At 42.9% G+C, this 26,894-nt stretch overlaps 1 protein-coding gene across 1 annotated transcript in view; it reads right to left on the bottom strand.

The window, feature by feature from the left end:
• The window catches only part of RASSF3 (Ras association domain family member 3), a 78,583-nt gene extending 54,903 nt beyond the window's left edge, over window positions 1-23,680 (bottom strand). Inside the window, exon 1 of the mRNA XM_064448683.1 lies at window positions 23,477-23,680. Coding sequence (XP_064304753.1) covers window positions 23,477-23,527 — 51 coding nt within the window. The 5' untranslated portion in view covers window positions 23,528-23,680. The remainder of the gene's footprint in view (window positions 1-23,476) is intronic.
• Window positions 23,681-26,894: the final 3,214 nt, after the last annotated feature.

The following is a 26,894-nucleotide window of genomic DNA, read 5'->3' as shown; positions in this document are numbered from 1 at the left end:
AACATATTTAAAAGCACAAAAGTTCTGATAAGATGCAGGGCGTACATCAAACTTGTCATTAATGGAGGAAATGACAGACAATGCCTGAAGGCCAAGTCACTCCGTAATTACCTGCTTCATAGTTTCTCATGTCTTCTCTTAATTTATCTAGGGCTGGTCACTGTCATGGGCAGGATACTGGGTTTAAGGTACGGCTTCCTAAAGCTACGCAGCTGCCCAAAAAAGCAGACTTGCCTTTCCTGCACAGTCTCAGCCCAGTGTTCCTGCTGTCCCCCCCACCCCCTGTACCATGGCAGGGGGAAGTGAGTCACATCAGCTGCTTGCTGCTGGCGCAAACCCCGGGAGACGAGGCTGTGGGGATCAGGAAGGAGAGCAGGCGACACCTTTCAGCAACAGCACAGTCTTGGACTGAACAGATTTGAGGCTGCCTGTTTACCAAGCCACAGTCTAAGCCAATACACCCAGTTCCTGTGGTCTCAGTACTTGGCCACAGATGTACCTGGGATGCCATCAGCTGACGTCTCCTTTCCCTCTTCCCCATCCCCACCTTGCTGTCCCTTCACAAACTCCTCATCTGCTATGTGTGGCCGTTCCTACCCCCCCACCCCAGTGGGGACTGGGTCTGTTTCTGCGGGTTAGGTGCTCTTCCCACACCAGTATGTCATACATATTGATGAAGTCATCTCAACACCTGCAAAACAACTCACACTGAGAACTAAACCCTATTAATCAGTTTGGAAGGTGTTAAATCCTTACTTTCCCATCAATCTGATTCTCCCAGATTTTTGTATGAAAGTTCTGGCATCTAGCAGATTAGAAGGTTGCATAGCTTTTAAAAGCAAATAATTGAGTAGATGCGAATGTGTCGAGCCTACTTGTTGGCACTGTGAAGCCCCATGGTATTCAAGATAGCTTTAGGTTGAATGCCAAGCTACTTGAATGTGACTAAAACGTATTAAAATGCTTGCTTTAGACAAATGAGCTTCATGTTACCTGGCTTGCCAAGACCAGTCCCATGTCAAAAGGAAGCCCCACCAGCAATCTGCTGGGCTTGCCTCTGAACCTGCCCAAGACCCAGCAACCTCAGTTTACAAAGCTTTTGGCTATAACGCCCCTGATGACGATCATGATTAAGATGAAGGTTTTTAAACGACTCGGGTGTGCTACAAAAAGGGATTTGCATTTTCAAACTACAAAGGTGTTTTTAAATATATCCCCCTGGCACATTTGATGGACACCCCAGCAGCAAAAGGCACTGTGTAGGTAGCTTGTTTGCTTGGCTGCAGCCTCAAACGTGATAGTGCCTGGGTGGACGATGGAGCTGGCAAAGAGGATCATTTAGGTAATAAACTGCTGCAAATGAGCTTGAATCCATCTGTCCAAGATCAGTTACAAGTCCTGGGCTTGAGTCTGTATCTTCTCTGGCAGCAAGGCATGGCGTTCACCTTGTCTGTCAAGCATGATTTATATTGATAACACCAAAAGATTTACAGTATCATTCCTTCTGCTTCAACAAAGAATGATGGAGAAAATACGTCTAAGTTCTCTGTGATATATCTTCCAATATGAATTCACTCCTCAATGACAGCTGTGTTTAAGCCTACTGATTTTGACAGAGATTTTTTTCTTTGATTTTTAATTTTTAATTTGACAGTTATTTTTTACTTTAATTTTTTTCAGACGTGACACTGAATCAAACAATTCACCTGAAAGTACAAACAGATGTGATGCCTTTCAATTTTGATTTGCTTGGCGCTTGCAATTAACTTATCCAAATCCTATCAAGTATTTTGCAAGGCTGATACTTAAAGATTAATTGGTACCCCTGTGGATTTCACTGTTACCAGGCTACACTCCGTTCAGATTTCTAACATCTCTGTCCCCAGACAACTACTCTTCTACCTTCTCAAATTGACTTCTCGATCTTACCTAGCTAAGATTCATCCAAGGTTCTTTGTTAGGTGCTGCATTGAAACCTCTACAGTACCAGCCTTGCCTTATTTTTTCTTCACTCTGACAGGCCTCTTAAATAGTCAACAACAAAAAAATAACACTGCATAATGAAAACAAAGACAGCCATGTCTCAAGATAAAGTTAGTCATAAGCTTTCTGAAAGCATACTTGTTCTTAAGTAGAATTATTGAAGCATTAGGTTAAAATGATGAAGTTAAAAGCCAAGGAATGTGGCACAGGAGAGATTTAAAACATCAACAAGCACTGTGAGGCTCTCAGTCAGTCCTTTCAAGAAATAATTCAACCCAGTGAGAAATAAAGCTGGCAATCAGCGCTCATGGGATCACACAGGCAACCAGCAAGAAGGAGGAGATGTTTTCTTCTTAAATGAACAAAGTTCAAGTAGCAAGTAGTGCTATAAATGCACCCGTGAAGAAAAGGAGAAGAAACTTTTTTGGTTTTTTATTAAAGCTTGCTGACACAGGTGGAATTTCAGAATATTTTTAAACTATAGCCCATTCAAGCCAGTTAAAAGTGGTGATTCAAGTAACACAACCAAAAATAGTAATGGGCACTCTGTGTTCCAAAGCGAGAGGCTCATGAATAAACTATTAATAAAAAGCAATCACAGGCAAAGACAACCTGTGTCATATATAGCTTTTTGTTGTGTAGGGGGAAAAACAATATTTAAAATCACTGTTACGTTCAAGGATAAAATTCAGCTTTAAATCACTTTGTGGTTTTGGAGAGTCAGTTCAGAGATATGAAACATCAGGCATAGCTTCTAGAAAAGTGGAAGTTAAAGCTGAACTTCCTGAACAGCAAAACAAGTGCGAATAATTTTATGAACCTGGCAAGGAGTAGGACTTTCAACTACCATAACTGAAATACCCCTTAGAAACAGACATTGAATTTCATATAGGCGGACGGTTTCACAAGGCCCTGCAGCTTCATTTGTTTATTTGTATTAAAATGTTGCTTTACTGAAGTCATCAGAATACCACAGGGAAGTGTGGTTGAACAGAATTACAAGGGGTAGTTCAGTAATTTGCTCTGAAGAAGAACCAAGGACTTCACACCACCCCTTAACAGACCTTTGGCTAACCCATTCTTGAAACACAGTAACATCTCCCCCATAGGTCATCCCTGCCAGTGTTTAAGCTATTTATTTAGAAAGCTTTTTTTAACATCCCATTTAAAATCTTTACTTTGCCCTTTGCTTCTTAGCAAAAGAAAGAGAGGGAGAAAAGTCCTTCTTTATAGCAACCTTTTGGGTACTTGAGGACTCTTTTTGTTCCCCCCATTATTCTTCTTCCCAGACTAAACAAAGGGACAACCGATAAAACATCCTATAGAGTTTACGTTAACTCCATCAGCAACTGCATGATGTTTACATGTTTCTAAAACATGTCCTCAGCCCTCTGACATAGAACCTGGGAGGACTCATTAAAACACGAAAGCTGTTAAACGTTCACTTGGCCAGCAATGTGGCTTTGAGCCCCAGGACCAAGATGCTCAGATCTACACTGAATCTTAGACCTTTTATCCAGATTTTTGCCAGACTACATCAAAAGGCACTGGTTCAAAGGAGCAGGAAAGCTAGAAGACAGGTCATGGACTTGGAGAGTCCTGCAGCATTTAAGACTACGTTTCTATTAAAATAAAAAGAGTAATGGGGAGATCTCAAGAGAACAGTCCATAGATTTTTGCCTTTTCTACCTCCCCAGACTTCGGTCCCCCCCTGAGAGAAACCCTGCAAGGGTGCTTATATGCCCTGGCAGGCAGGATCTCCGGTGGCCCCGCAGCTGTGGGCAGCAGCCGCTAGCAGGGTGGAAGCAGTGGGACATAGGATGTGGGAGGGAAAGGGTCAGCACGGGGCCTAAACTTCCTTACCTCCCTCTAAACCTGCCTTAATAACCCCTGATGTGCCCAGTGTTTTGCAGGAAGAGTTTCATTAACGACCCTAGCAGTATTTATAATTGCTATGAATTTGCAAGATTGCAGCCCCTGTCTGCTTCAGGAACCTTTTTGGTCACTTCTGGAGTCCTGTGGTTCACTCTCTCCCCTTATTTTCCACCCCCACATGTCTTTGCAAGTGCCAGCCCTGATCCTGTAAAGGCTTGACCATGGACACAGCTTTACCCATGATTAGTCCCTAAGGGACATACTAAACCTTAGGATATGCTTAGGACTGAAATCTGAAAGGGTTCATTGGATATAGCTTACTTGTAACATATTTACAAGGAAATATAATTATTCCATGATGTTCATTATGCACATTATGGCTGCATAGCAATGACTACCCAAAAACAAGTTGCGGAGGAAGACAGTTTGCAACAGACTGTCCCTTTAAAATCGGGAAAAAATAATTCAGAAATCCGGTGGCTTTAGTTTTTTCTACATTCTAGCTGAAAACAGTGGTAATTTCAAATGATCAAAGCAAAGCAATAAAGCTGAAATACAACCAACACAGAACATCCACCCAGGCCTGTAGTTTCCTTGCACTAGTAAACTTTCTGTTTACTCATTTCTCCCATTTGTCTTGAATTAATAGCTCAGGTCTGTTTAGTACCACTGGCAGCAATGACAATTACCCTTTGATTCATACTCAGTGACTTGTTAATTCAAACAAGGTCATTCCAGCCACACAGGCACATGAGTGCAGACTGAAAACAAACAGGAGCCAGCTAAACAGCCTCACTCTATCTCCTGGTGAAGAAATGCCATGGGGACATGAACTTGCTACGGCAGATACAAGCTTAGACGGCATTGTCAGGAATCCTTTTCCAGCTCCTAAAATTCTTAATTCTGCCCAACCCTTGGTGCAACTCATTCATCTGAAATCCTCAAAATGAAAGGGATACCTGGAAACTAAAAATAACTCATGTAATTGCTTTCTTACTCACATGTTCACTCACTTGCAGTCACGCACCAAATCCATGGTCTTCGTCTACCATACTTGGACTAGTCAGAAGATAACAGAACCCAGAGCAAGTTTACCTCCCCCATTCCATCTGGGGGTTGTGGTCGGAGCAATCAGACCTATGTTATTTTGAAGGAGGATAGAAAGGGGACAGAATGAGGAGATTGTGCTTGTCTCCTCTTTTACTAAGCTGGAAACACGTGGCCACCTACGCACATGCAGAGTCTTCCTGAAATCAATAAAGCTACTAATTTTTTTAAACATGCACATTGTTTGGAGGATTGGGGACTTTATCTTTGTTCCTACCTAAAACCGTAGAGATAAAACTGTACCCTTCCTGACAGTTTTGGTATTGCCATCACCCTTGGGCTAGAGCTTGACAGTTCCCCGGAATATTCAAGCAATACCCCTTTTTATCTCAGAAAGATGTGAGTGTTGTTGATACAGACTAGCAAGATGAGCCAAGCTTGGCCACTGTAAGACCACGAGTACAGTCTTCACCAAGGGAGTATTTCTGCAGTTTGAAGACATTGCCGAGGAGCCTGGCCTCATCCTGCAGTGCAAGTGCCAAACTCCCTACATCCTGCACCAACTGAGAGACTCCCATTGCCTTTGAAATGATTTTGATAAAGCTCATAAAGCAATCCTCCACTCTGCTGTATGCATTTTTCTTCCAGGTTATTTGCATCCCAATTAGGCAGCAGTGCTCTCCAAAACAGAGACATTTGCTAGTAGTTGCCACATTACGAAGCAGGTACTTTCTTGTTGCAGATATGAAAAGGTAGATTTTACAGCACAAATGATCAACAAATATTTTGTATGTCTGTCATACATTTAATCAGAGAGCTTCAAAGAGCTGTGCAAATGTACTGAACTGAGTTTCGCCCTGCCCCTCACTCTTGTTTCAAAGGCTGGATTTCCGTGGCACAGAGAGACCAGTGGATGTTCCAGCAGCAGTAAGAGTTCAGAGCTGAGAGCCATGTTACATCTGGCAATCTGTCCCCTGCAGCAATGGCCTTTTTAGCTTATGCTGTAGCCAGCCCCAACAATGTCAGATCACAAGCCTGTCAGCACCCAGATGTAGCCCCAAAGCCCTGACTCAACAGACAGGTGAAGAATTAATCCTTACTCGCGCAGTCCCATTGATGTGAGTGGTCAGACGTAAGTATAAGCTAAGGTTGGCATAGGGGAAGCTCGTCGGCCTGGGAGCTCTGTCATCTAATTCTCTCTAAGCACCCTTGCCTTGCCAGGGTAAGCAGTAGAGCTACTATATGAGAAAATATAATCTTAAGGAAATATTCTATAATAAAGCATACAGAAAACAGACATTCTCCTACTTTTAATTCTCTTCCTAATTGCTAACAGTATGTAAAAATACTTGGGGCAGTAAAATTAACTGGGACCTTCTGTTTTAAGTATAGAAACCACAACTGTGGAAGCTCAGCGTGCTTGTGGATACCACGAAAATGTGAGCCCTAATGCGCTGTAGCTGCAATCTGATTCCCAGCATCTGTCCTCAACCTAGTGAACTGGTGGGGGAAGGGGCCTTCTGCTCAGGGAATCACATCCACATTGTCATTTCCTAGACAATGAAGAAGAAATTGTCCTGTCATACTGCGTAGGAGATGACATTTTGCTCTGCTTAGTAAGTCTGATTGTGATAGATAGTAGAAACCCCCTAGAAATTGTCCCTGCTAGTTAAGGACTTTCTAGTAAATCATCTTGACAACAGCCCATGAAAACAAGCATCCCAGAAAGACAGCGCTATTTGACAGGACAACAGATCTGACAACTTGTTGCTGAAATGCTTGTCTAATCCATCCAGTCCACCCCTTAGCTGGAAAAATCTGAAAAAATTAGCCTTGAAGTGCCATGCCCTAGGCCTGCTGAGCCAGCCCTGCCAGCCAAAATGCGGGGGGTTGCAGCAGAGCAGCCCCGCTTGCGTGCCTGTGCTGGCCCGCTTGCTCCCAAGCTTGCGAGCCCAGCAGGCAACGGCGGAGCTGCCAGCTGCTGATGCAAGGTAATTAATTTCTTTTTCACCCTGTACTTACGCAGTGCTGTGCAAGATTAACATTTTTCACATTTTCACTAGGATGTGACCACCTCTGAAAATTTTGCCCTGAATCAGCCTTTCTTTTAGCTAACTTTCACTAACTCCTTTCACATTTGGTCCCTGTCCTGTTCACCGGCCTAAGGCTTCCCCAGTCCCAGCTTTGCTGTCATGCTCTTCCTCTCCCACTGCGAGAGCACTGACGCAGGGGTAAAAAAAAAGGACAGTTTAAAAAAGAGACAGGAGTGCAGGGAGTGGAAAAAAAAAAAAAAAACCAGTAGTGAGAAATAGGCAAACTGACCAAAGTAAAAACCAAACAAAAAAAAAAGTAATATTTAAAAATAAGAATCAGATTTCCTGATTCATATCCAGAATTCCTGAAAATCCCAGAACAAGTGACCAGACAGATTTCTGGGTGGAAAAACAACACATGCCTAGGAAAGCTGAGATGTATGTTTCTAATTCTGAAGGAAGAGAAAAAATATACTGCGAAATTAAAAAAGATAATTATAGGAAAAGTACACTACAAGAAAAGGCAGCTAAAGAAAGCGTTTGTGTTAGGGCTGAGAAGATACTGGAGAAGTAGAAAAGATAAAAGGAAAAAAGAATATATGGTTCTTCTTTTTTTTCTTCCAAAACTGTGGAATGATGTGCACAGCATCTTGAATCCTCAGTTTAGCAGATTTAAAGTCAGGCTCCTGGCTTCGCTATACGGAGGGAAAAGGAAGGCAGATGAGAAGTCCAGCAGAGCTGCAGACCGCACCGGGCCGTAGCTGTGTGACAGGTTTCCTGCTCCTGTGTGGCTCTTGCTCTCCTCTGCCTACATTTTATCACTCAGATGTAACAACAGCACTTTGGGGGAAAAAACAGAGGTGACCAGAGGGAAAATAAGCAACATTTGCACTTAGATGCAGCAGGAGAACCATCCCACCCTGAGGGAAAGAAGCTATTTATGCCTCCGTCTGCTGCCACGTCTGGCCCTGCCATGGGTGAAGAGGTCGGAGCCTGAGCTCTGGGCTGATGCAGGGCAAGCTGACATGACTTATTCTTATCTGCTTCATTAACAAAAAACCACCGATGTTATAAAAAATAAAACACAAACAGGATATATTTGGATCTCAAAGACCAGTACTTGTAAGCTGGGAAATGCCTCCTTAATGACTGACTACCCTGAGCTTAACACATTCCCCCCAACCCTGCAATGCAGGGCAGGACCAAGACCCTCCTTAATTCTCTAGCCTCCAGCACAGGTCAGACACAGGCCAGCATTCGGGTCACAAAGGAAACTGTAAATCTGGCATTTGATATACTTTTGCCTATTTGTTAGAGATAGCCTTTTTTATACATCACATGCATAATATGACCTACAATTTATGGGATTTGGACCTACACTGGCAAATAATTCAGCTTTCCAACTCAGTGCCAGGGTCTGGTGCTGTGATAGTCGTATTTTACATGTTACTGTGGGCCCTCTTTTACAGCAAATCAGTGCATTTCCTTCAAAACAAACCCCAGAGGTGCTTCCAGGGGTAGTCAACACCAGAAATCAGGCCATCTCAGCAGCATGGACCCCTCAGCCTTCCTCTTGCTCTTCACCATCCTCTTATGCTATCCCAGCCAGCGTCGCCCCCTCAGCCTCCCCTCACATTTTCCAGGTAGTTTGAACCAATAAAACATGCACACCATATCTTGAGTCCACGGCTATGGGGGTGTAGGGCACAGCCTGCTCTGGGAGGGGGCAGCTCTGAGACACGGAGACCTGAGCCACTCTGCCTGAGGCCAGGGGTCACTCCCCGGGATGGAGGCCCTTGGCTGCAGGGAAAAATACTCATGTTCACTCAGAAGCTGTGCTGCATCTACTTGTTATTTTTTGCCCTTAACTTGAAAAACAAAATATTGAATTAATCTAATTCTACAGTCATTGCTTTTGTTTACATTTTTTATAATCTTAAGCTTGTTTTCTAAAATCAGAAAAAAAATGTTATTCTCAGAAAATAAAATTCTTTTCTTATTTTACTAAGCTTTGGTGATTACTCTTCACTGTGGTTTCAGAAGGGATGATCCAAAATTTTTAATGCTGTTATCATCTGGATGGCGAGAAATGGTGGAAGAACATGTAAAAACAGGTTTTACACTGCAGAGCTTTTAATATGAAATTTTTGCCAATCGTGGGACATAGCAAATTGTACAGAGATGCTACAGAAGCAACGTCTCTGGTATTTTCCCACCGCAGCAATGTCCAAACTCCAATGTCATGGCTGTAGATTGATTTTTTAAGGCTTTAAGGAGGTGTAAACTCTGAGCTTCTGGAAACCGAACTAGTTGTAAAGTAAGCAAGATTTTTATAAAATTGCTTGTAATTGTTATCCAACCCTTTTTCTTCAGACGTGGCCACAGACTCACTGCACAGAAGCACTATTTACATACCACTGTGTGAGAAGGCAGGCGGGTTTAAGTTAGACACACGCACAGGGGCGTTACACAAGAGCGATCCCGATTTCGGCACTGCCTCTCCAGCATGATCTGTGCTTTGTGGAAACTTGGTTAAAAATCACAGAAAATGGTACATCCAAAGAAGGAGCTGGGGGGAAGGGAAGCAGAGGACGCGAAGCACATGTGTCTAACTCAAGCTGTTTTGTGAGTTATAGCTCCAGCATTCGGTACCAAGCATATGCTATATTTTCTACTTGAAAGCTGACTACCACTTCAAATGAAAATGGTTTTGTATGTGCTGCACCATAAAATTACACAGACACAGAGGTCCACGCTAACTAGCTGTTTACCTCTATGTTCTACCACAGCACATAAGTTATAATTGGAGGAAGGAAACTGCTAGATCCAAAGGCTTTAATTGTTTCAGCATGCAGATGGTTTGCATTACAGCAAATCGACACAGCTCAAGGTCAATCCCTAGTTCAGCAATAGCTGCTTCGGCAAGTGAATTTCATTTGTTTACGCCTCTTTTGGGAAGGTTTAACGGTTTTGTTACTTATTTTATAGATATTTCTAGGCTTAAAAAATACCGCAACAGGTGAAACTGGAGGAGCGTAGGTTGCCACGGCTATTTCCTTCGTGTCTAGTACTAAGCAATTTTTAGAGCAGCTAAATATAGGTGTTTTCCTACACCATTTGAACACTTTGTTTCAACATGTTCTCTTTTCTGTCACTGACATAAAAACACTCCGTCAGACTCATGGAGACATCTGATTTTCCACGCAACCACATTTGCCATGCCACTGCCGCTGCACCTAGAGACTGAGGTCTGAAACAAGTAGTTACTTTTGCCCTTAGCCATCAGTCTGAGCTGCCCCTCTCCCAGAGGTTCCCCGTCCCTCTGGACAGGCAGCTCAGCTGTTCATGAAGCAGCTGCTGAACTGCCTCAGTTTAGGGCTTAGATGGTTAGGATAAACTGGAACCAATTTTGACTTCTTTTTTTTTCTTTTTTTAATAGCACCAGGCTGAAATCTGCCACGGTGCAGCAGCTGCTTCGTCAGCTGAGCCATCCCTCCGGGCAAAATGGAGCTCCCCAAGAGGAAAACAGACTGGGCACCAGGGCAGGGGGGGCTACAGTAGCGATACCAAGGTAAGATGTTACTAGTCAGAGGTTGGAAAGCTCCGTGTAGGAGAGGAACACAAAACACTCTGGGGCACAAAGCACCAGCCTGCATGAGCCACAAGCACTTTCTTTTGTGCCATGTACCAATTGGAGCCCAGATCTGCCCGGGTAGCTGCCATTACAAAGGCAATTCCACCAACACCAACTTACAAGTTAAAAAACTGCATCTGGCAAAACCAGTGCATTACTTCTGTTTTAAAAGGGATGGTCTTTGTCCCTCACAACTTGTCTGCAAGTTCTGCTGGTCAGTGCTTATTCCCATCAGTTGTATGCTGCCTCCATCATTTACCCTCTACCTCTTGTCCCACAGGGACAGTGACAGACCCTCACATAATTGTGGGGCAGCACCATGTCTTCCCACCCGCGCTCGGTGTCTGGAGTGCCAGACCTGAAGAGAAACCACAGCAATGCATTGCCAAAGAGGGGTTATGTTCGTGTGACTCAACAGATGTACAGATGTGTCTGTATGTCCATATGTCCAGGTAATTTAACACTGCGGGTGCTCCTCCCCTCCCCTGACATGCAACCACATTAGCAGAGTCACAGAATAATTGAGAGATGGGTTGTACTTCAAGGTCAGAAAGTAATCAGTGAACTTGCAGTCTACTTGCAGATCTCCAAATATGTCAGAAATGTCACTGAATGTAACACCACAGCAGAACAATGCTAAAAAGCTCATGCTCTGTCTCATATGCGTTAGGGTATCTACCTTCATTTCATCTGGATCTGAAAGTCTTTTTAAAAATTATCTGTTTCAAATAACTATTTTTAAATTTACTTAGAAAAACCCTGCAAAACTTTTAAAAAGAGGCTTGTAGCAAGGCTCTGAGGATTTGAAACAGACAGGCACACCAATGCTGTGAGCCATACCTAAGAATTTCACATCCACATCCTGGAAGCAATCTCCTGCCACAACCCCCCCACGCAGCACTCAGCGGTCCTCAATGTAGCCTTAACATCTGCTTTGGTATCTGCTTTCGGGAGGATCTGCCTCTGTGTGCTTTGCTGCTTTCAAAGGCCTGCCTGCTTTGCTCAGGCCGGCTGGCAGTGTTCACCACCACTCTGCGGTCAGGCAGATACCCTTACAAGGAAACACAATGATTCACCCCCCTTGGTGGGAGTCCGGCAGGCACATCCACCACTGTAAATCCATTATCCAGATTTACTGAGTCCATTTAAAATAACTTCGGGATGCAAAAGGCAGCCTGAGCTTTAGGTCTAGTTCTTCACATAGATAATAAGCTGAGGTGCATTTACAGGACAGCATGTGAAGTTTGTCTAGATCCTAACTTGGACACGAGGCTGCAGGCATCTGGGCCAGAAGGCATGTGGCTGCCAAAATGCTTCCAGCAGGCAGCTGGAAGCAGAGCAAACTGCCTCCAGCAGCTCTGCCAACAGATTCTGCAGGTCAGCTATTGAAATGATTTGCACATCAGCATATTTCAAATTTCAAATGCAGCCTTTTCCAAAAGACCACAGCAAGAGCATTTGTAAAGAAAGGGCTGTTCTCCAGGGAAAGCAAGTTCCTAAAGAATCCATTTCCTTACTCAAACACCAGAAAGGTGGAAGGTTTTCCTAAAACTGGCACTGAGGGCATATCTGTGACATGAAGATAATTACTGGAAGTAACCGGTGAAACTGCCAAATCTGACTACAGCAGAACTGCCAGAAATTTTTTCCTTCTTAATTGCAGCCAAAAACCACAGGTGACTTAAAAGAAATGAAGGTGTGGGGAAGAGAGTGAAATGACCAGGAAAGACTGCTCTTAAGCACAGTGCTTTAGCACAGTCTAGAGGACTTGTCTAGGAAATGCTGCCAACTGTTGGACCATGGCCAACACATCTTAAAATTCTGGTAGCCTGGGGTGGGTGGGATGGAGGCACACACACTTCCTTCGCATCAGAGGCTCGTGTCTGCTAACCTCTCTTTCTGGCTTGGGATGCGGGGCAGTTCCTGTCCCCAGCTCTGGGACATGCTGTGCTGGCTCCCCAGCAGGCAATCTCGGGCTGAAGAAGACTCAAAACTGCAAGTTGAGGACACTTTAATGAAAAAAAAGAAGATGGTTAATAGATGTTTACAAACTGTTAGTGAAACTGGATCTGTTGTGGCAAAACTCTGCTCTCACCAAATCCATTCGACCCTACATCCCCTTTTTCAATGTCTAACCTAATGCAGTGATTCTCAAACCCAAAAGTGGGGCTACCCTGGGAGGTCAGGATGCTGTGATGGGAGGCAGAGGCAAGACAAGAATAAAAAATCCAGATGGCTCATGTCAGCCCCTCTTGTCCCTTTTCTGTTTCTCTCTTCCTCTTTCTTTACCAGTGAAGGTCTCTCCTCTCTCCAGCCCCACCATGGGGGATGTGCACATGGGACAAGCTACTCCTGCACAGGATGGAAGAACCTGGCAGCAAGGGGGTGAAACCCAGCAGCTTGGGGCGGTGCGGGTTGATGTGGGGGAAGCTGTGGGAGCTGTGCAGCCCGGCACAACTTGGGAGGTTCCTGCTGGGAGATGGAGTGCAGGATCTCAGAAAGATGATTCAGCTGAAGGAGAGGACCCCTGACCTACCCCCAAAGAGTAACATTAAGGACAATTCTCAGACAGACAGCAGCTGCCTAATTGCACTGGAAATATGGATCCTAGGTATTTCCAAAACACTTATGTCTTGTATTCATTCACTCCAATAAATCGTTCCTGTCTCTAGCCGTATCTGTTAATTGTGGGGAAAAGAATATAAAGAACTCAGTAAAATCATAGTTCACTAATGCAGCTGTCAGAGATTTTATGCCTTCCACTGTCTCATACTGAGTTACCTCTGAACTTACCCTATCCATAATCCTCAATTTTAAGAATTCACCCTTGCTTTCCTTCCCCAGATTACAGATTATTTAACAAATTCAGGAATATTCATAGAATTTATGGGTAAAGCATAAAGAAGAAACAATCAAGCTCTCAGAATGTACCTCTGTGCCACACAGTGCATTTATTCACCCATAATACTTCGCAAGAAAGAGCTGATACTCAACGTGACTGTAAGCAGCAGCTAGGCAATGAACATTATTCACAATGTCACCCTTTCCAAAAACAGCTTCTACTTCTGACTCCCCAGACTGAGACGTATTTGAGGTAAAATGAAATAGCAGGTTTGCATACTGTGGGCACCTCCCTCACCCTAGAAGAAGGAAGAAAAGAAAGCTGGAGGCGAAAGACTAAAAATTAAATCAGCACATCTGAAAACCAAGGCCAAATTGACTTGCTGAAGGCCATATCTAATCAGTCATTAGTAGAGCAAGGACTGTAAATCTGGCTTTCTCAGTCCCAGTTTCATGCTCTAATTCCTACCTCCAACAAATTGCTTTATAATAATCATAAGACCTTACTGATTAGTCATATACGCAGATAAGGAAATCTCTCTCCAAGGTTACTGTAAAGGAGAATATTAGTCAGGATGGCAAAAGGAAGGTCGAGGGCAGAGGACAGTGCAAATGGAAGACTCAGAGTGGAGTGTGGACTGAGCAGTGTTCCTCTAAACACAAATTTAGGAGTACTGGGAAATGTAAAAGTAGTGTTCAGCCTTGCTATACATTGGTCTTCCTTCCCCAGAGAATAATGTTGCAGAATCGTCTGATAAGGTTGTTGTGATAGAAAAGCCCAGTGAATCAAGGCAACATAGTTTTATCCTGAGGTCAGCTAGGTGAGGTCAGCCCCAGGCAGGATGCACGGTGCTGACCTCATCCTGCTGCCCCATGGTAACTATCACCACTGCTTTGTTCTCACTTAGTATTGTAAAGCAAAATAATCAATGATGGTATTTATCTTGCTGTAAATAAACGCTCTGTTAGAGAAGACTAAGACTTAAAATGGGATTGACCACGGCTAAATACACACTTGCAAGCACCGGCAGAGAAAGAGATGGAGAAGCATAGGATATGATTTAGGCAAAGCAAACAATTGTACCCAGTTATCCAGCTGACTGCAGCACATCAGTAGGCAAAACACTTGAAATGGGCATATGTAGTGGTCCATCGGTTCACCAAACTAGTTGTAATGTATGTGTTTGAAGATCTCTTGAGGTCCCATGATGGAAGGTTTTTCTCAAGCATAAAGGGGAGATGATTTTTTCCATTTTTCTCTAGGGGTTATCCACATAGGGCAGGCATGCAGAGACCAGCTGGATTAATCTTCTTGGGGCACTGCCCAGTGTCCAAGCAGCATGGCTCCAGGATCGCCTGGGACAGGAGCTGATCCAAAACCTATCCTTAGGAGAGGCCTCTTGATTAAGAAGCAGGTCATAAGAAATCTAAAGGTCACAGGTGAAAGGTGATCAAGATGCAAAACTACCTCTGGATCAAAAATTTCATCTGGACTATCACAACCATAATGTAAGGTGATTATCTTGAATGAAGCAATGAAAGGATTTTCTCTCATTTTCGAAAGGGTTGTTACATCGTTTGTGAAATAAACATTCACAGGAATTAAAAAAAAAAGAATGCACAACTGATCGCCAACATATTCTCTGTAGAACAAACCATATCTAAAAAGCTTTTAGGAGTCTACATTTTGAAGCCTTGTCTCTGCCTTCAGAAGAAGCAACACAACAGCCTTTAGTATCTGGGCAGCTTCTTTTGCCTGGCAGTAAAGGATCAGAGGCCACAGGAACCAGAAGTGCAGGATCCCATTGGGACCTCTGCTGCAGGAACAGAGGCTTACAGTAGCTTAAGTAAAAAGGGAGAAGGAAACACAGTAAAGTAACTATTGCTCGAGATCTCTCACAAGTGGCATGAGAACCCAGTATGTTTTGATCTTGGGAAAACCAGCTACTTCTCTATGCTTTGGGTAGGAATAAAAGGACTACTCCCCAGAAGTTTAACTAGTATGTCTTCATTGCCATTGCTTTTAAATGACATATAACTGGTGACAGTTTCCTCCTTCCCAGTAAATATACTGAAGCATTAGCACTTAATGCATCACTGAATATTTACTTGCTTATACACACTATATGCAGAGTAAATGGGGAGCATGTAAGTCCTCATCCACACCTCCTATGGAGCAGACTGACATGAGACAACACATGCAAGAATGGAGCTTCACTGTAGAACGAGATGGCTGGGAGAAGGGGAACCACCATGCAGCACACACGTGGCGCTGGGGAGGAACTGAGCTCATGCAAACAGGCGGGCTCCTCTGCACCGAGTCTGCAAGAGTCTGGAGGGCAGCATTTAGGCAGCATCCCCAGTTAGAGGAAGCCATGAATCAGTAAGGAAAAATGCTACCTCCTGTCATTTGATTCTTACTCTCTGGGAAGCAAGGCGTTACATTCCTGTAAGATAAACAGGACTGCATCAGAACAACATAGGGCTCTGTTCTCTACCTGTTTTCCTAACAGCTGTCTGTGGGGCTGTTGGTTGGCAAGCTGCTTGGATCAAAAACTGGGAACAAATATTTTCCTATCTTCACCCAGCAATGTTATCATTAAAAATAATCAAAAGCCACTCCCCACCTTCCTTCCCCACCAGGGAAGCTTTTGCATCATACCCTTCCTGCACTGAGTCAAAAGGCAGCAGAGATCTCTGTATATTTCCAACAGCTGCTAATGCCATAAGTCAACAAAACAAGCTTGATACTGTAAAACAAAACAAAAAAAAAAGGAAAAGAGAGAGTGTGAAGCTCCAAGAATATTTTAGGCAATCTGGATGAGAAAATGGGATGCGAGTTTCACAACAGTTCTGACTTTCTCTTCTAATCAGCTCTTGCTGCCACCTTGTTATTTGCTTAGGGTAGGTCTACATGGGGTGAATTAAGTAGTCCACAGTCATGTCACCAGCCCAGCTACCTTCCGGAACATTCAAATGCAAAATAAAATCAGCCTCGTGAATGAGCACACTAGAAGGTGTGTGATATTAAATACTTCTTTGGACCGTTGTCCTGCTTGGAAACGAGTCACCTCTGTGGTTTAATAGATGAGGACAGACCTGGCGCGGCTGCTGGCAATTCCATTTTCACTGAGGCTTTTTATGGATATAAAGTAAATAATCAGGCAGCCTGTGAAGGGGGGAATGAAAACCACTGTCACCCTGTTTACCAGCCTATCTCTAACAGAAAGGTGGATTTCAGTTGTCCATCTGTCATCTACAGCACATGGACTTTTGAGAAAAGTCGGTGTTAGGATTGCACCAGGACAGACTTGCAGGGGCCACCGCTCAGCCCCCACTTACCAGTTTCCCAGCCAGTGCTCATTTTCTTTGCACGTTTTGAGGGTTGAGTAAGGCACTCAAGACACTGTTGTAGTTAGTGATTTATCACCCAATAACCATGCAACTTCCATGTACAATCATAATCTACAACATATAGCAGCAAAATACCCCTCTTCAAGCATGCACGTTTTGATGAAGGCAGCCAACATTTTCATTCCATTTGCCTACACATGCCCCAGCAAAACCAATCGACCTAGCGATTCTTGTCCTGATCTGCATGTTGAAAATCTACCCCAAAGATAAGAAAGAAATCGTGCTCATCTCTTCACTGCAAACTATCACAAGTCCAACCCTCAGGATGCTGGCTTGTTGCCAGCCCCCCCTGCACTTGCTCAGGCAGAGCCTGGCCACCCCTCACATCGGTGTGCAGCTATATCATACTGTATAACATACACAATACACAGAACTTAGCGATTTAGGGGACTGGTTCTCCTCGAACATTTTCTTCGACAAGATTAGGCAATGCCATTTGAGTATCGTAGAACCACCTGGAATGCATGGTACGTGCAAGCCTGTATTACTTGTATTAAATTTGTACTGTGATCATCTGTGCTCTGCTGAGCTGGCTGAGATACTGGGAAGATATTAATAACTTTGAATTAGGAAGAAAACTGCCACAATAAAAAAATGCAGTTGGTATTTTACATCCTACACCTGGCACAACACTGACAGGAGAAACTGGAAAGGATTGTGAAAAAATGTGTGTGGTAAGAATAGTCTGTATTAGAAATAAATGGTGGAATAAGAATATTGATCTTATAATGACAGCTGACAAAACAGCAGGTCGAAGCTGGCCACATTACTAGGGAAACACATATTGTTTTCTAGGGAGACTATACAAATGTCTTGAATATGAAAACACATAACCATGTAAAAATCAAAAGTGTATTTTAAAAGTTCCCCTCATCTAAAAGCAGTATTTTCCTGTAATTTGAAGCCTTGTCTGTTTCTTCTACGTAACTAGAAAATCAGAGCCGTTTGACTGGAGTTGATCTGGTTGCTAAACAACCTATAATTGATCTCTGGGTTTCAGCCATATGCTCTTTAAGCAGTGAGCTTGCTACCTTCCTCTTTGAAAGGTCAAGCCTCTATAGTACCCAAGTACCTTAAAAAAAAGACCCAAGAGTTTAAAGATATATTTACTGATGAAAATGTGTGATTTTTAAATAATGTTTTAAAACCATAGTGGTGTAACAATATGACTCTGCTTCTGCAGGCTGAAAATTCCCTTCAGGTGCCAACAAGCTGAAGTCCACTCTGTTAAAAATATCAAGTCCAGTATTATGTTATTTGGTGGTATGATGATACAGGTCCACTCAATATGTGCCTCCTCATCCAGACTTTACTGATTGGGCTTTAAGATCCACTTGTCTTTTTAAGAAGCCCTCCTTGTTTAAATGCATCTTTTGGACCTGTCCTACTTGCATTATTCAACTACTGCCTTATTCACCATCGGCTCAAGTGTTTATTCGGTCTGCTCTAGCAAACCTGACAGACTATTTCATGATGCCTACTCCACAGAATACTAAAGAAGTCCAAATATCTGATACAGTAAATTGGACTTCTTAAAAATGTTGCAATGACTTATAATTTAAAGATCTCATGTCAGTACTGTGCAAGGCCTGTATTAGTAATACTCCCGTGAAGGAAGGCTGCAGACAGTAGTGGCAGAACTTTTGTGGATACTCTCAAATTATTTTTTGAAAGCTTGGGACTAATTTCTAGTCTATATAACCTAGCAAGGCTTTTTTTTTATGCCAAATGGATTTCCCTAAAAGCAGCCTGAGCAATACACGCAATTAGAACTGAAATCAGCTCCAGGTTTAGTTTAAAATTTTTCCCAGTCACTGGCAAAAATGAAACTACACTCCGCCTGCCAAAACAAACATCATTCAGTTTTCCTCTTTTCCTTTCAACTACTACCAAGCATAATCAGGTTTAGCAGAGATCTGAATTACACAGGCCATAAAAACCCAAGCCCCGGTACAGAGTACACACCACTACCAAGAGTTAGTATGGGAGAGCAGTCAACAGCTCAACAGTAGCTTTCATTATTAATCAAGAGCTGTACACATCTCCACTGTGATATTTTTCTCTGTATTATCCATTTTTCCCAAAGGCGATATTTTTGAAAAGAGATGTCCAACTACTTCACTTCTGAGTAGGAAGAACTGAAGCTACTTTCAATTCCAGTTACATTCAGATGGTAATGTCAGTGCCCATCCAGGTCCAGAAGTTTCTATATTTGCGCCATGACATCCTCTCAGTCTTCTCCAAAGCAGGTTCATGCATTTTGAAGCAATCTGGGGGGTGTATTATCCAAGCCACTTGGGACAGCCTATATCCCTTTCTATACTTTACCAAGTGCCTCAGGTCTTGTACAAACCTCATGTCTGACCACACTCTGTCTTTGGGAAAATTTGAGTGCAGTGAGACCTCTTTGGAAGGCATGCCACCTTGAAGGAGAAAAGAAATAGTATCTGTGGATCATACATAAGAAATTTCAACATTTTAATCTACCTGGGGTGGAGAAAAAAAACAAGAAAAAATGAAAGTCCACATAATGGCTTTGATACGTCTTAGACTTTGAGAAGCCCTTGGCAGCGTCAGTCAGAACGTGTTGCTCCTGTAATGGGCTATGTGGTAGCACAGGAGAGGATGGCTGGAAAGGGGCTCTATTCATCCTGCTCTGCTCATTCCTGGAGGAAACTGGCAGCTCTTTCCACAGCTTTTTGTGAGTGCTCTGCTGCAAGATTACAGAGAACCTATATCCGTCATTTCCTCTTTAATCTTTATAGGAAGCCTTTTCAGGAGGGAAACATTTAAGGCCACACAATTAGCAAAACACCATCCCCTTTTCACCCTTTTCACCTGAGCCATATATTTCTGCCATCAAGTACTTGAAGTATGTTTGAAATGGTGAGTTTCATTTACAAATATTTAACCCTGCAGCCTTTGTGATCTCTCAAAATAGCCACATAATGGAATTTCCTAGACCTTTTTCTAACTAAATATATGTGTGTGTGTATATACAGAGAGAGGGAGTTCAGGCCACTTAAGCTCCAATGAAGTGTTAACAAAGTCAAGCAGCACGTCCATATTCCAGATTCTGAGACTATCTGACCACTCATGGATGCACCAAAGGGGTCCAGTCACTGGTGGAATTGCACAGGATGGAAATCCCTTGGAAATCTGTTGACTGCATTTGCAAAACGAGCAGTTAAGAGTCTGTAAGAAATTCCTCTTCCCCATAAAGGAAATCCTAAATCCAGATTCTCAACTGTGGTTCAACGAGATGTTTGTTTGGGGTTATTTGGAGTTCAAGGTGTTCCAGCCACACCATGATACCCAGCCCCTTGTGCTGACAGCACTGTTCACAAGCTGTGTTGCAAAGAAAAGAGCTGACTGGGCTTTGCAAGAGCAACCTTTGGGGGCCACACCACTTCCCTGACCCATATTAAAACACATTGTCCAAAAGCAGCAGTACTGGCACCACTGGGAGTGCAAGGGCAGGGGGGAACATGCAAGTGTACAGGCATGAACGAGCATCCAGGACTGGGAACTGCAGCTGAGCTGCAAGCTCTGCTGCAGTCAGGGCGCCACAAGGTCTCTGCAGCAGGACAAAGTGCAGTTTACATGACCCAGATCAAGTAGGAGATAACTCACTTTGCCCAATGGGTCTAAAATGGTCTTAGTCCTTACAGAGTTAGGTCTCAGATAATTTGCCTACCATCATACTCAGAGCAATCATCTACCTGTGTGGAAAAAGTTATGCAAGTATAAAGGTGCCATGTCACTTTACGAGAAGAGATCTAAGCTGTACCAGCATAAGAACGCAAAAATAACAACTTCAAACTAGTGCTTTGCCCACATAAAATTATTTTAACAAAAAAAAAAATTACACTTCAGAACAAAATGGTTATCCCAGAAGGAAGAAAATGCACAAAGCCCAGGACTAAGGCTTGTTAGCAAGGCATTCCTCTCCGTATATACTATAAATTTCCAGCAGTTCTCCTAAATTCCCCTCACATTTTCAGTCAATGCTCACTGTATGGCTGGGATATCCCCAAAATATATGCATGGTCTTTGCAACTATGCACTTTACTAGCATAGCTCATGCAAAATTAACTGGCTTTGCATACCATGTGATGTGCAAAAGCAGGCATCACTGGAACACTTATCAGTTTGCTTCTCACTGAAGACTATTCTGTGCCAAGTATCTGATGCCTACATAGCAAATACTGCGTGGTGCAACTCGAGCAGCTCTGTAAAGTAAAGCAAGTGGTGCTGAGAACCCCAAATCCTCAATATAAACACTTCACAGGTTCTACTTAAGACTATGTCTGTCTTGATCCTGCAGACTGAATGCCCATTAGTGGTCTAAGCATGTTAGGTAGGCCCCTGGAGTGCCTCTTAGAGGTTTCAGGAAGCAGCTTAATTTTCATGTGAAAGGGAATTAAGTTTTTGTGGTCTAAGACTGCTCGTTGATATCAACCAAAGCAAGGGAAGTGAGGTCAACTGGACAATTTGCTTCAGTAGCACACTCCTGCATCTAACTAACACCTTGCAGACTAGACACCATTCACAGAATAAGAACGCAAGAATAATTTTGTAAAGGAAATAGATTCAGCATTTTACCCATCCTCTACTCCTTCGTTATCTTATACTAAACACCTACTCAGTTGTAAATGTGAGGCAGAGGTTCAAACTTTAAACAGAAAGGAAAAATCACCTTAAGGCTGAGACTAAGTCCAGAAAATTTTAGCATGGAAGGCAAAAGTAATTTTGAAAAGGCCGCTGAGCCGGGAGTTGTATTTCACTAAACAGTAACCTGTAAACATGAGCTCTTATAAAAATGTTTCCATACACAGATCTTAAAATGATTTTTAAAAATTCTAGCTCTTTTTTACCTACAAGAAGTCTAGAAAGACAAAGTGGTATAGGCAGGTAAGTTGCAGAGCTGGGGGTGAATGCAAACCTTGCAGTCTCCATCGGTAGCTGTGTCAGCACTGTGCATGTGGGACAGCTGTGCACAAGGAAAATCACTTCACCCAGTAGGAAACTCTCCAGGTTTTGTGCACAGAAATGATTGCTGTTCCTAAATCAATGGATGCTGAATGCTGAAAATAGCGTTTGAATCCTTACTTACTTGTATCAGTTGTCAGGCACACACTGACCCAGACAGCTAGTGAGGAAAATGGAGATATGCACACAACTGCCATCCACAGCAACCAGCCAAGTTGTGACTTCTTCCAAGAGGAAGGAATCAACAGGAAAAAAACAGTACTACTTTGATCCAATCTTGTTGCACACAAACAAACACACACCTTCCCTGAGTACTGTAAGGCTCGCGCAGCAAGAAAGTTTCCTTGCTCAGTATTTATAGCCACTTTACCCGAAACAGCACTAGTTCATTCTTAGATCTCTCATAGCCACGCTGTACGTGCCTTTTTGAGTATATACAGCTTTTATTGGCCTTCTCTTTCTGCTCTTGTGGTATTTTCTTGCTGATAGTCACCCACACCTGTGTTGCCATGTCCTTCCTCCTCCTCACCCCTGCTACTCCTCCTTGCAGCATCTGAGTTACTCCCCTTCGCTCTTCCCAACAGCAAGACACGAGGAGCTCGCAAGACAGTGTGTCCTCAGTCGCAGTTTGGGAGGCTGGAGCAAGCATCTCCCCTACCAAATAAACGTTGCACTTGCAGAGAAAATTCAGTGCTGAGCTGGAGCAAGCGCAGCAAGGGCACTGAGAAATTTTGGTGCCCTCTCAGAAGTTTCTGCTGGTTAGGTGTAAATGTTTAAGGGCTTAACATCTGATTAAGTCTGGGTGGACTTTCGTGGAATACAAAAGTTAAATGCATTTGAAAATGCAGAGAGGCACGATTTAACTAGCACAATCCAACATTTATCACAGCACTAAAGGTCTACAAGGGCTCATTATCACTGTATGAACCTCCTCCTCAGGGGACCCCCACCGCTGTCTGCAGAAACGTATTGCTTTGATGTGTTCCCTGAACAAAGAGAAAGGTCCTGATGCCGAGGGTGAAACGCAAGCAGTGACGCTCTGTGGTGGTTTAAGGAAGGAAATGAGGAGGCACACTGTGACCCATTGAAGCTGCTGGGGAATCCAGGCAAGGAAATTTGAAGTCACCCTTAGAGGGATTTAATAAGAACTGGGGGATTAACACCAAGCCCAGACAAAACCAGTAGGATGTTTAATGGTCACAAATAGCCAAGCTCTCAGTTTTATTTGCCTCCCTTTGGCACTACACCCAGCAGCACAGGGCACCTGGGTCATCAAGCTCACTTTGTGAGCTGCTGCACGGTATGGCTGAGTCTATCTGAAAAGGAGCTCTGTCCTTATGTTCTCATCCCTTGCCGTACGTGCCTGCTCTGACCCCACAGTGACCCAAACCAAGGAAAAAATACCTTTTTTGTGGGACGACTATTCAGCCAGTTTTGCTGAAAACTAATTGGAGCAGGAGTGACCCAGCTGGCAGCAGGCAGTTGCAGCTCGACCCAGCTGTACTGTAAAATCACAGCACTGGGTGGGAAATTTATCTTTGCTGGCCATGCCTAAGTGAGACATTCTTCCCAAGCAGCTGGGTGAGGCAGGCAGACCACACTTCGTTACAGAGCTGACAAGAGAAAGAAGTAATTACATGAACATGAGATCTATTACCTGACTGTTGTAAGATGGATCTAAGGTGTCATGTGGAGCGAGGCAGTCCATTAATTTTCCATTCTGCCGGCAGCCCAGGTGCACCAGATCTCGGCAGTGAGCATGGCAGGTGTATCTGCAATCTGAAACACGCACACGGACACAGGAAAAAAAAAAAAAAGTGTTTTAGAAATGTATTTGCTGCAGGCAGAACCTACGAGCAAGGCACATCCTCATTTGCCACGTGACCTCACAGGAACTACCACCTCTTGGCTGAATCTCCCTGTCTGAACGTAGAGATAATAATAGTTACATATTACTGGAAATGTGAATTCACTGGAGCGAAGGTGACAGTGCAGCACACCTCAGTGTCACACTGACGCGGCTGCAGTGATGCAGTCTGCTAGTTAGACCGGGGCTGCCTTGGTGAGATGGTTTTTTGCAAAAAATCTGTGCCAGACACTAGGTATTAGCTGCTGTAACGTAAGCAAGGGGCCATTCTCAGAAAAGACACAACATTTATGATTTTTGGACAAAAACCTCTACGCAAGTACAGTCACTATTACGTGGTTTTACATGTTTTAAGCATAGGTTCTCTTAAGAATATGCACATGAATATTGAAAATGGAATGAGGAGCTTATCTGAACCTGCTAAATCACAAAGTCGCCTTCAGGAACAATTCAGAAATTTCACTTGCTGGCTAACAAAATTGACTAAGATGGCTATTAGAAACATAAATTCCTGATAACTGAGGCAGGTGGCTGCCTCTCTAGTAAGAAATCAGGTGATTCATATGGCCTCTAATCTCAGGCAGAGAATCACTTTAACAGTATTTGCAAAAACAACCTGTATTTGCCCTGAAGCCTTGTTGTGTTTGCTGTTTCTCTGTGTAAGTTGGGCAGAGTTCACGATACCACCTTTGTCTAGCGCTGAATGAAACTTTCTATTTTTAGGTTTTAAATTGTTTATGATTTTGCCAAAGAGCAACCACTTGTACTTCAAGTTTCCTTGCTGGGGAACATCATGCTGTTTGTCTTAGAACATTTCGGCTAAAACAATTCAGCCATTTCCAAGAATGACTTTTGGAGGAAATGCTTTCATTTTCCCTAACCAAACTACTCTTTAAAATACTTTTTGCTTTACACTTCCCTGGTTTATAGAAAAAGCTGAATTCTGGATGGGCTTTTTTCTGTTCCCTTACCAGCCTCTCAAAAATCTCAGTTTCCCTTATGTTTGATTAGATTCTTATTATCGTTCCTGAAGGATAAATTCTTCAAGGTTCCCATTTCCAATCAATACTTGCACTAAGGCAAGATTAAATGTATTTTATCTGGCATGAAGTCTACCAATACAAAATCAACCTGTCAAAGCTTTTCCAACACCAGTGACCCAGCAGTGTGAGTCCACCCTGAATCAGCACTCTGGATCAGATAACTAGGATGCTTCTGATTTTAAACTAGACTGAGTATATCACAATAATATATCTCAAGTCACGCTCCTCTTGGGATATTAGCAAATAGCCTCAGCTAATTATGGGGCAAGAATAAATGCAGTATAAATCAAAACACCGAATAAAGACTCTAACTCTCTAAAACCGTCATTGTATTTAATGCAGAATTTGGAAAACATAAAGCAAAATAGGCAGAAGACTGCAGAGGGAAAAATGGATAGTTAAGGAAGCTGTGTGGTGCCCAGGAGAAATGATAGCTGTCTCTGCACCCTTGTGTGATGCTGGCAAGCTGTGCAAGACTTCCTGCAGTTGCTGCTCAGTTTCTTCTGGGTGCGACATTTGAGCTACATCATCTGATTTGCAGGAAACATGGAGCAACCAAAGTCCAGGAGAACTGTGCATTTAATCCAAACAAGGTTTTTCTAGGGCTCTGTTTTATGCTTATGCAGCTGGGATTATTTTTCAGATGACTCATGTACCTCACAGCGGACTTCTGGAAGCAAAAGGACACTCGCGTTTGTGGAGCCCTTGAGAGAAGAGAATAATTTTGTATTTGGGAAGGTACCCCATAAGGTGTAGATGAAAAGCCTCACCCATACCCAACAGGATTAGGTAAAATTCAGAGCTGTGTTCATCGCGTGAGGGAGCGGGGCATCTCCATGGGAAAACAGGGGGGGCAACACTTAATTAAAGATGACATCATAATGCACACACAAAAGAAGGTCAAATGAAAGTAATACTTGAATTTCTAATTCTTCTTCATTCCTGAGTTCTTCACTCTGCAAATTATCATCTTCTTAAGAAAAAATACTTAGGAGATTGCACTGTTTGTCTACCTTTCTATCCTTCCCCTGTAATTCCGAGAGAGCTGACCAATTTCAACAACATACGGTCTAAAAGCTAATTAAGTTCATACAACTTCTATGAAAATTATCTCCTGGGTAAAGGAGGGACACCCAAACTAATACCACACTCCGGGCAAGGCAGGCAAAAATCGGCCGTTATGCCTTTGGCAATGTCTGGATAACCGGTTACTAAAGACATGACCTCAGTGGTGAGGAGGTTATGGGGAATGGGGCACAAGTCTGTAGGAAACCAGGCTTCACTAATTCCCCAACTTTCTATGACTACACAAACATATATACTGAGCATGCACCAATTCTAAAGACGCCTTTTTACAAATAATATTAGGAAAAAATCTGTTAGCTAAACAGTGTTCTGAAACAGGATTACTAATCAAGTTAGGAAACATTATCTCTCGACGCTATTTTGTTTGTCATTTATATTCATTTTAATTTGTGAGTCCATAATGTCATTTGTAAGACAAGCCATAATTTCTTCCTGGCTATTATAGGCATAATTACAAAAAATGTAAAAGCTTCGTCTCTGAAACTCTTTCAAACATAAACTAGATTTTAACATACTGCTTATAAGTTTAATGAGCAAGACAAGAAAAAAGGATTATTTTTTTCTAGAACAGTAATACTTAAACCTTTTTTCCTATATGTTTTAGCTTTAAACACATTATTTTATTCCATTCATGGCACACAATGTTTCACAAAGGTCCAGGTAGCATCAGATTAAAAAGAATATCTTTTTCTGATAATCTTTTACTGGACCACTCCCAAAATTGCCATGAGTTCAAAAAGTAGCTGTTATTCTGGAAAGACTCTTTGGTCATCAGATTGTGGATTGCCATATCATATCCGCTCGGAAAGCAATCAGAACCAGGTGTTCTTTCCTGATGTGGTCTGAAATGAATGCTGTCTTTGAATTCAAAGACCTGGGGGCTTTAACTGGGCGCAGTTGATGAAGGCATTCACTGACATTTAGAAAAGCTAACGGGTTTATTTTACTAATGTTCAGACTGTCCTGTACACTGAAGTTATTTACAAAAGTGGTGCGTCAATGCATATTGAATATGCATAATTGTCCTGTATCGTTAGGAAATGTGGAGTAAGCGTGTATTTATTAAATGTACAAATATT

This window comes from Phalacrocorax carbo, chromosome 1 (genome assembly GCF_963921805.1).
Source record: "Phalacrocorax carbo chromosome 1, bPhaCar2.1, whole genome shotgun sequence".
Taxonomy (NCBI): Eukaryota; Metazoa; Chordata; class Aves; order Suliformes; family Phalacrocoracidae; genus Phalacrocorax; species Phalacrocorax carbo.
The sequence above is the reverse complement of the archived record's forward strand: the minus strand, read 5'-3'. Positions and strand labels throughout refer to the sequence as shown.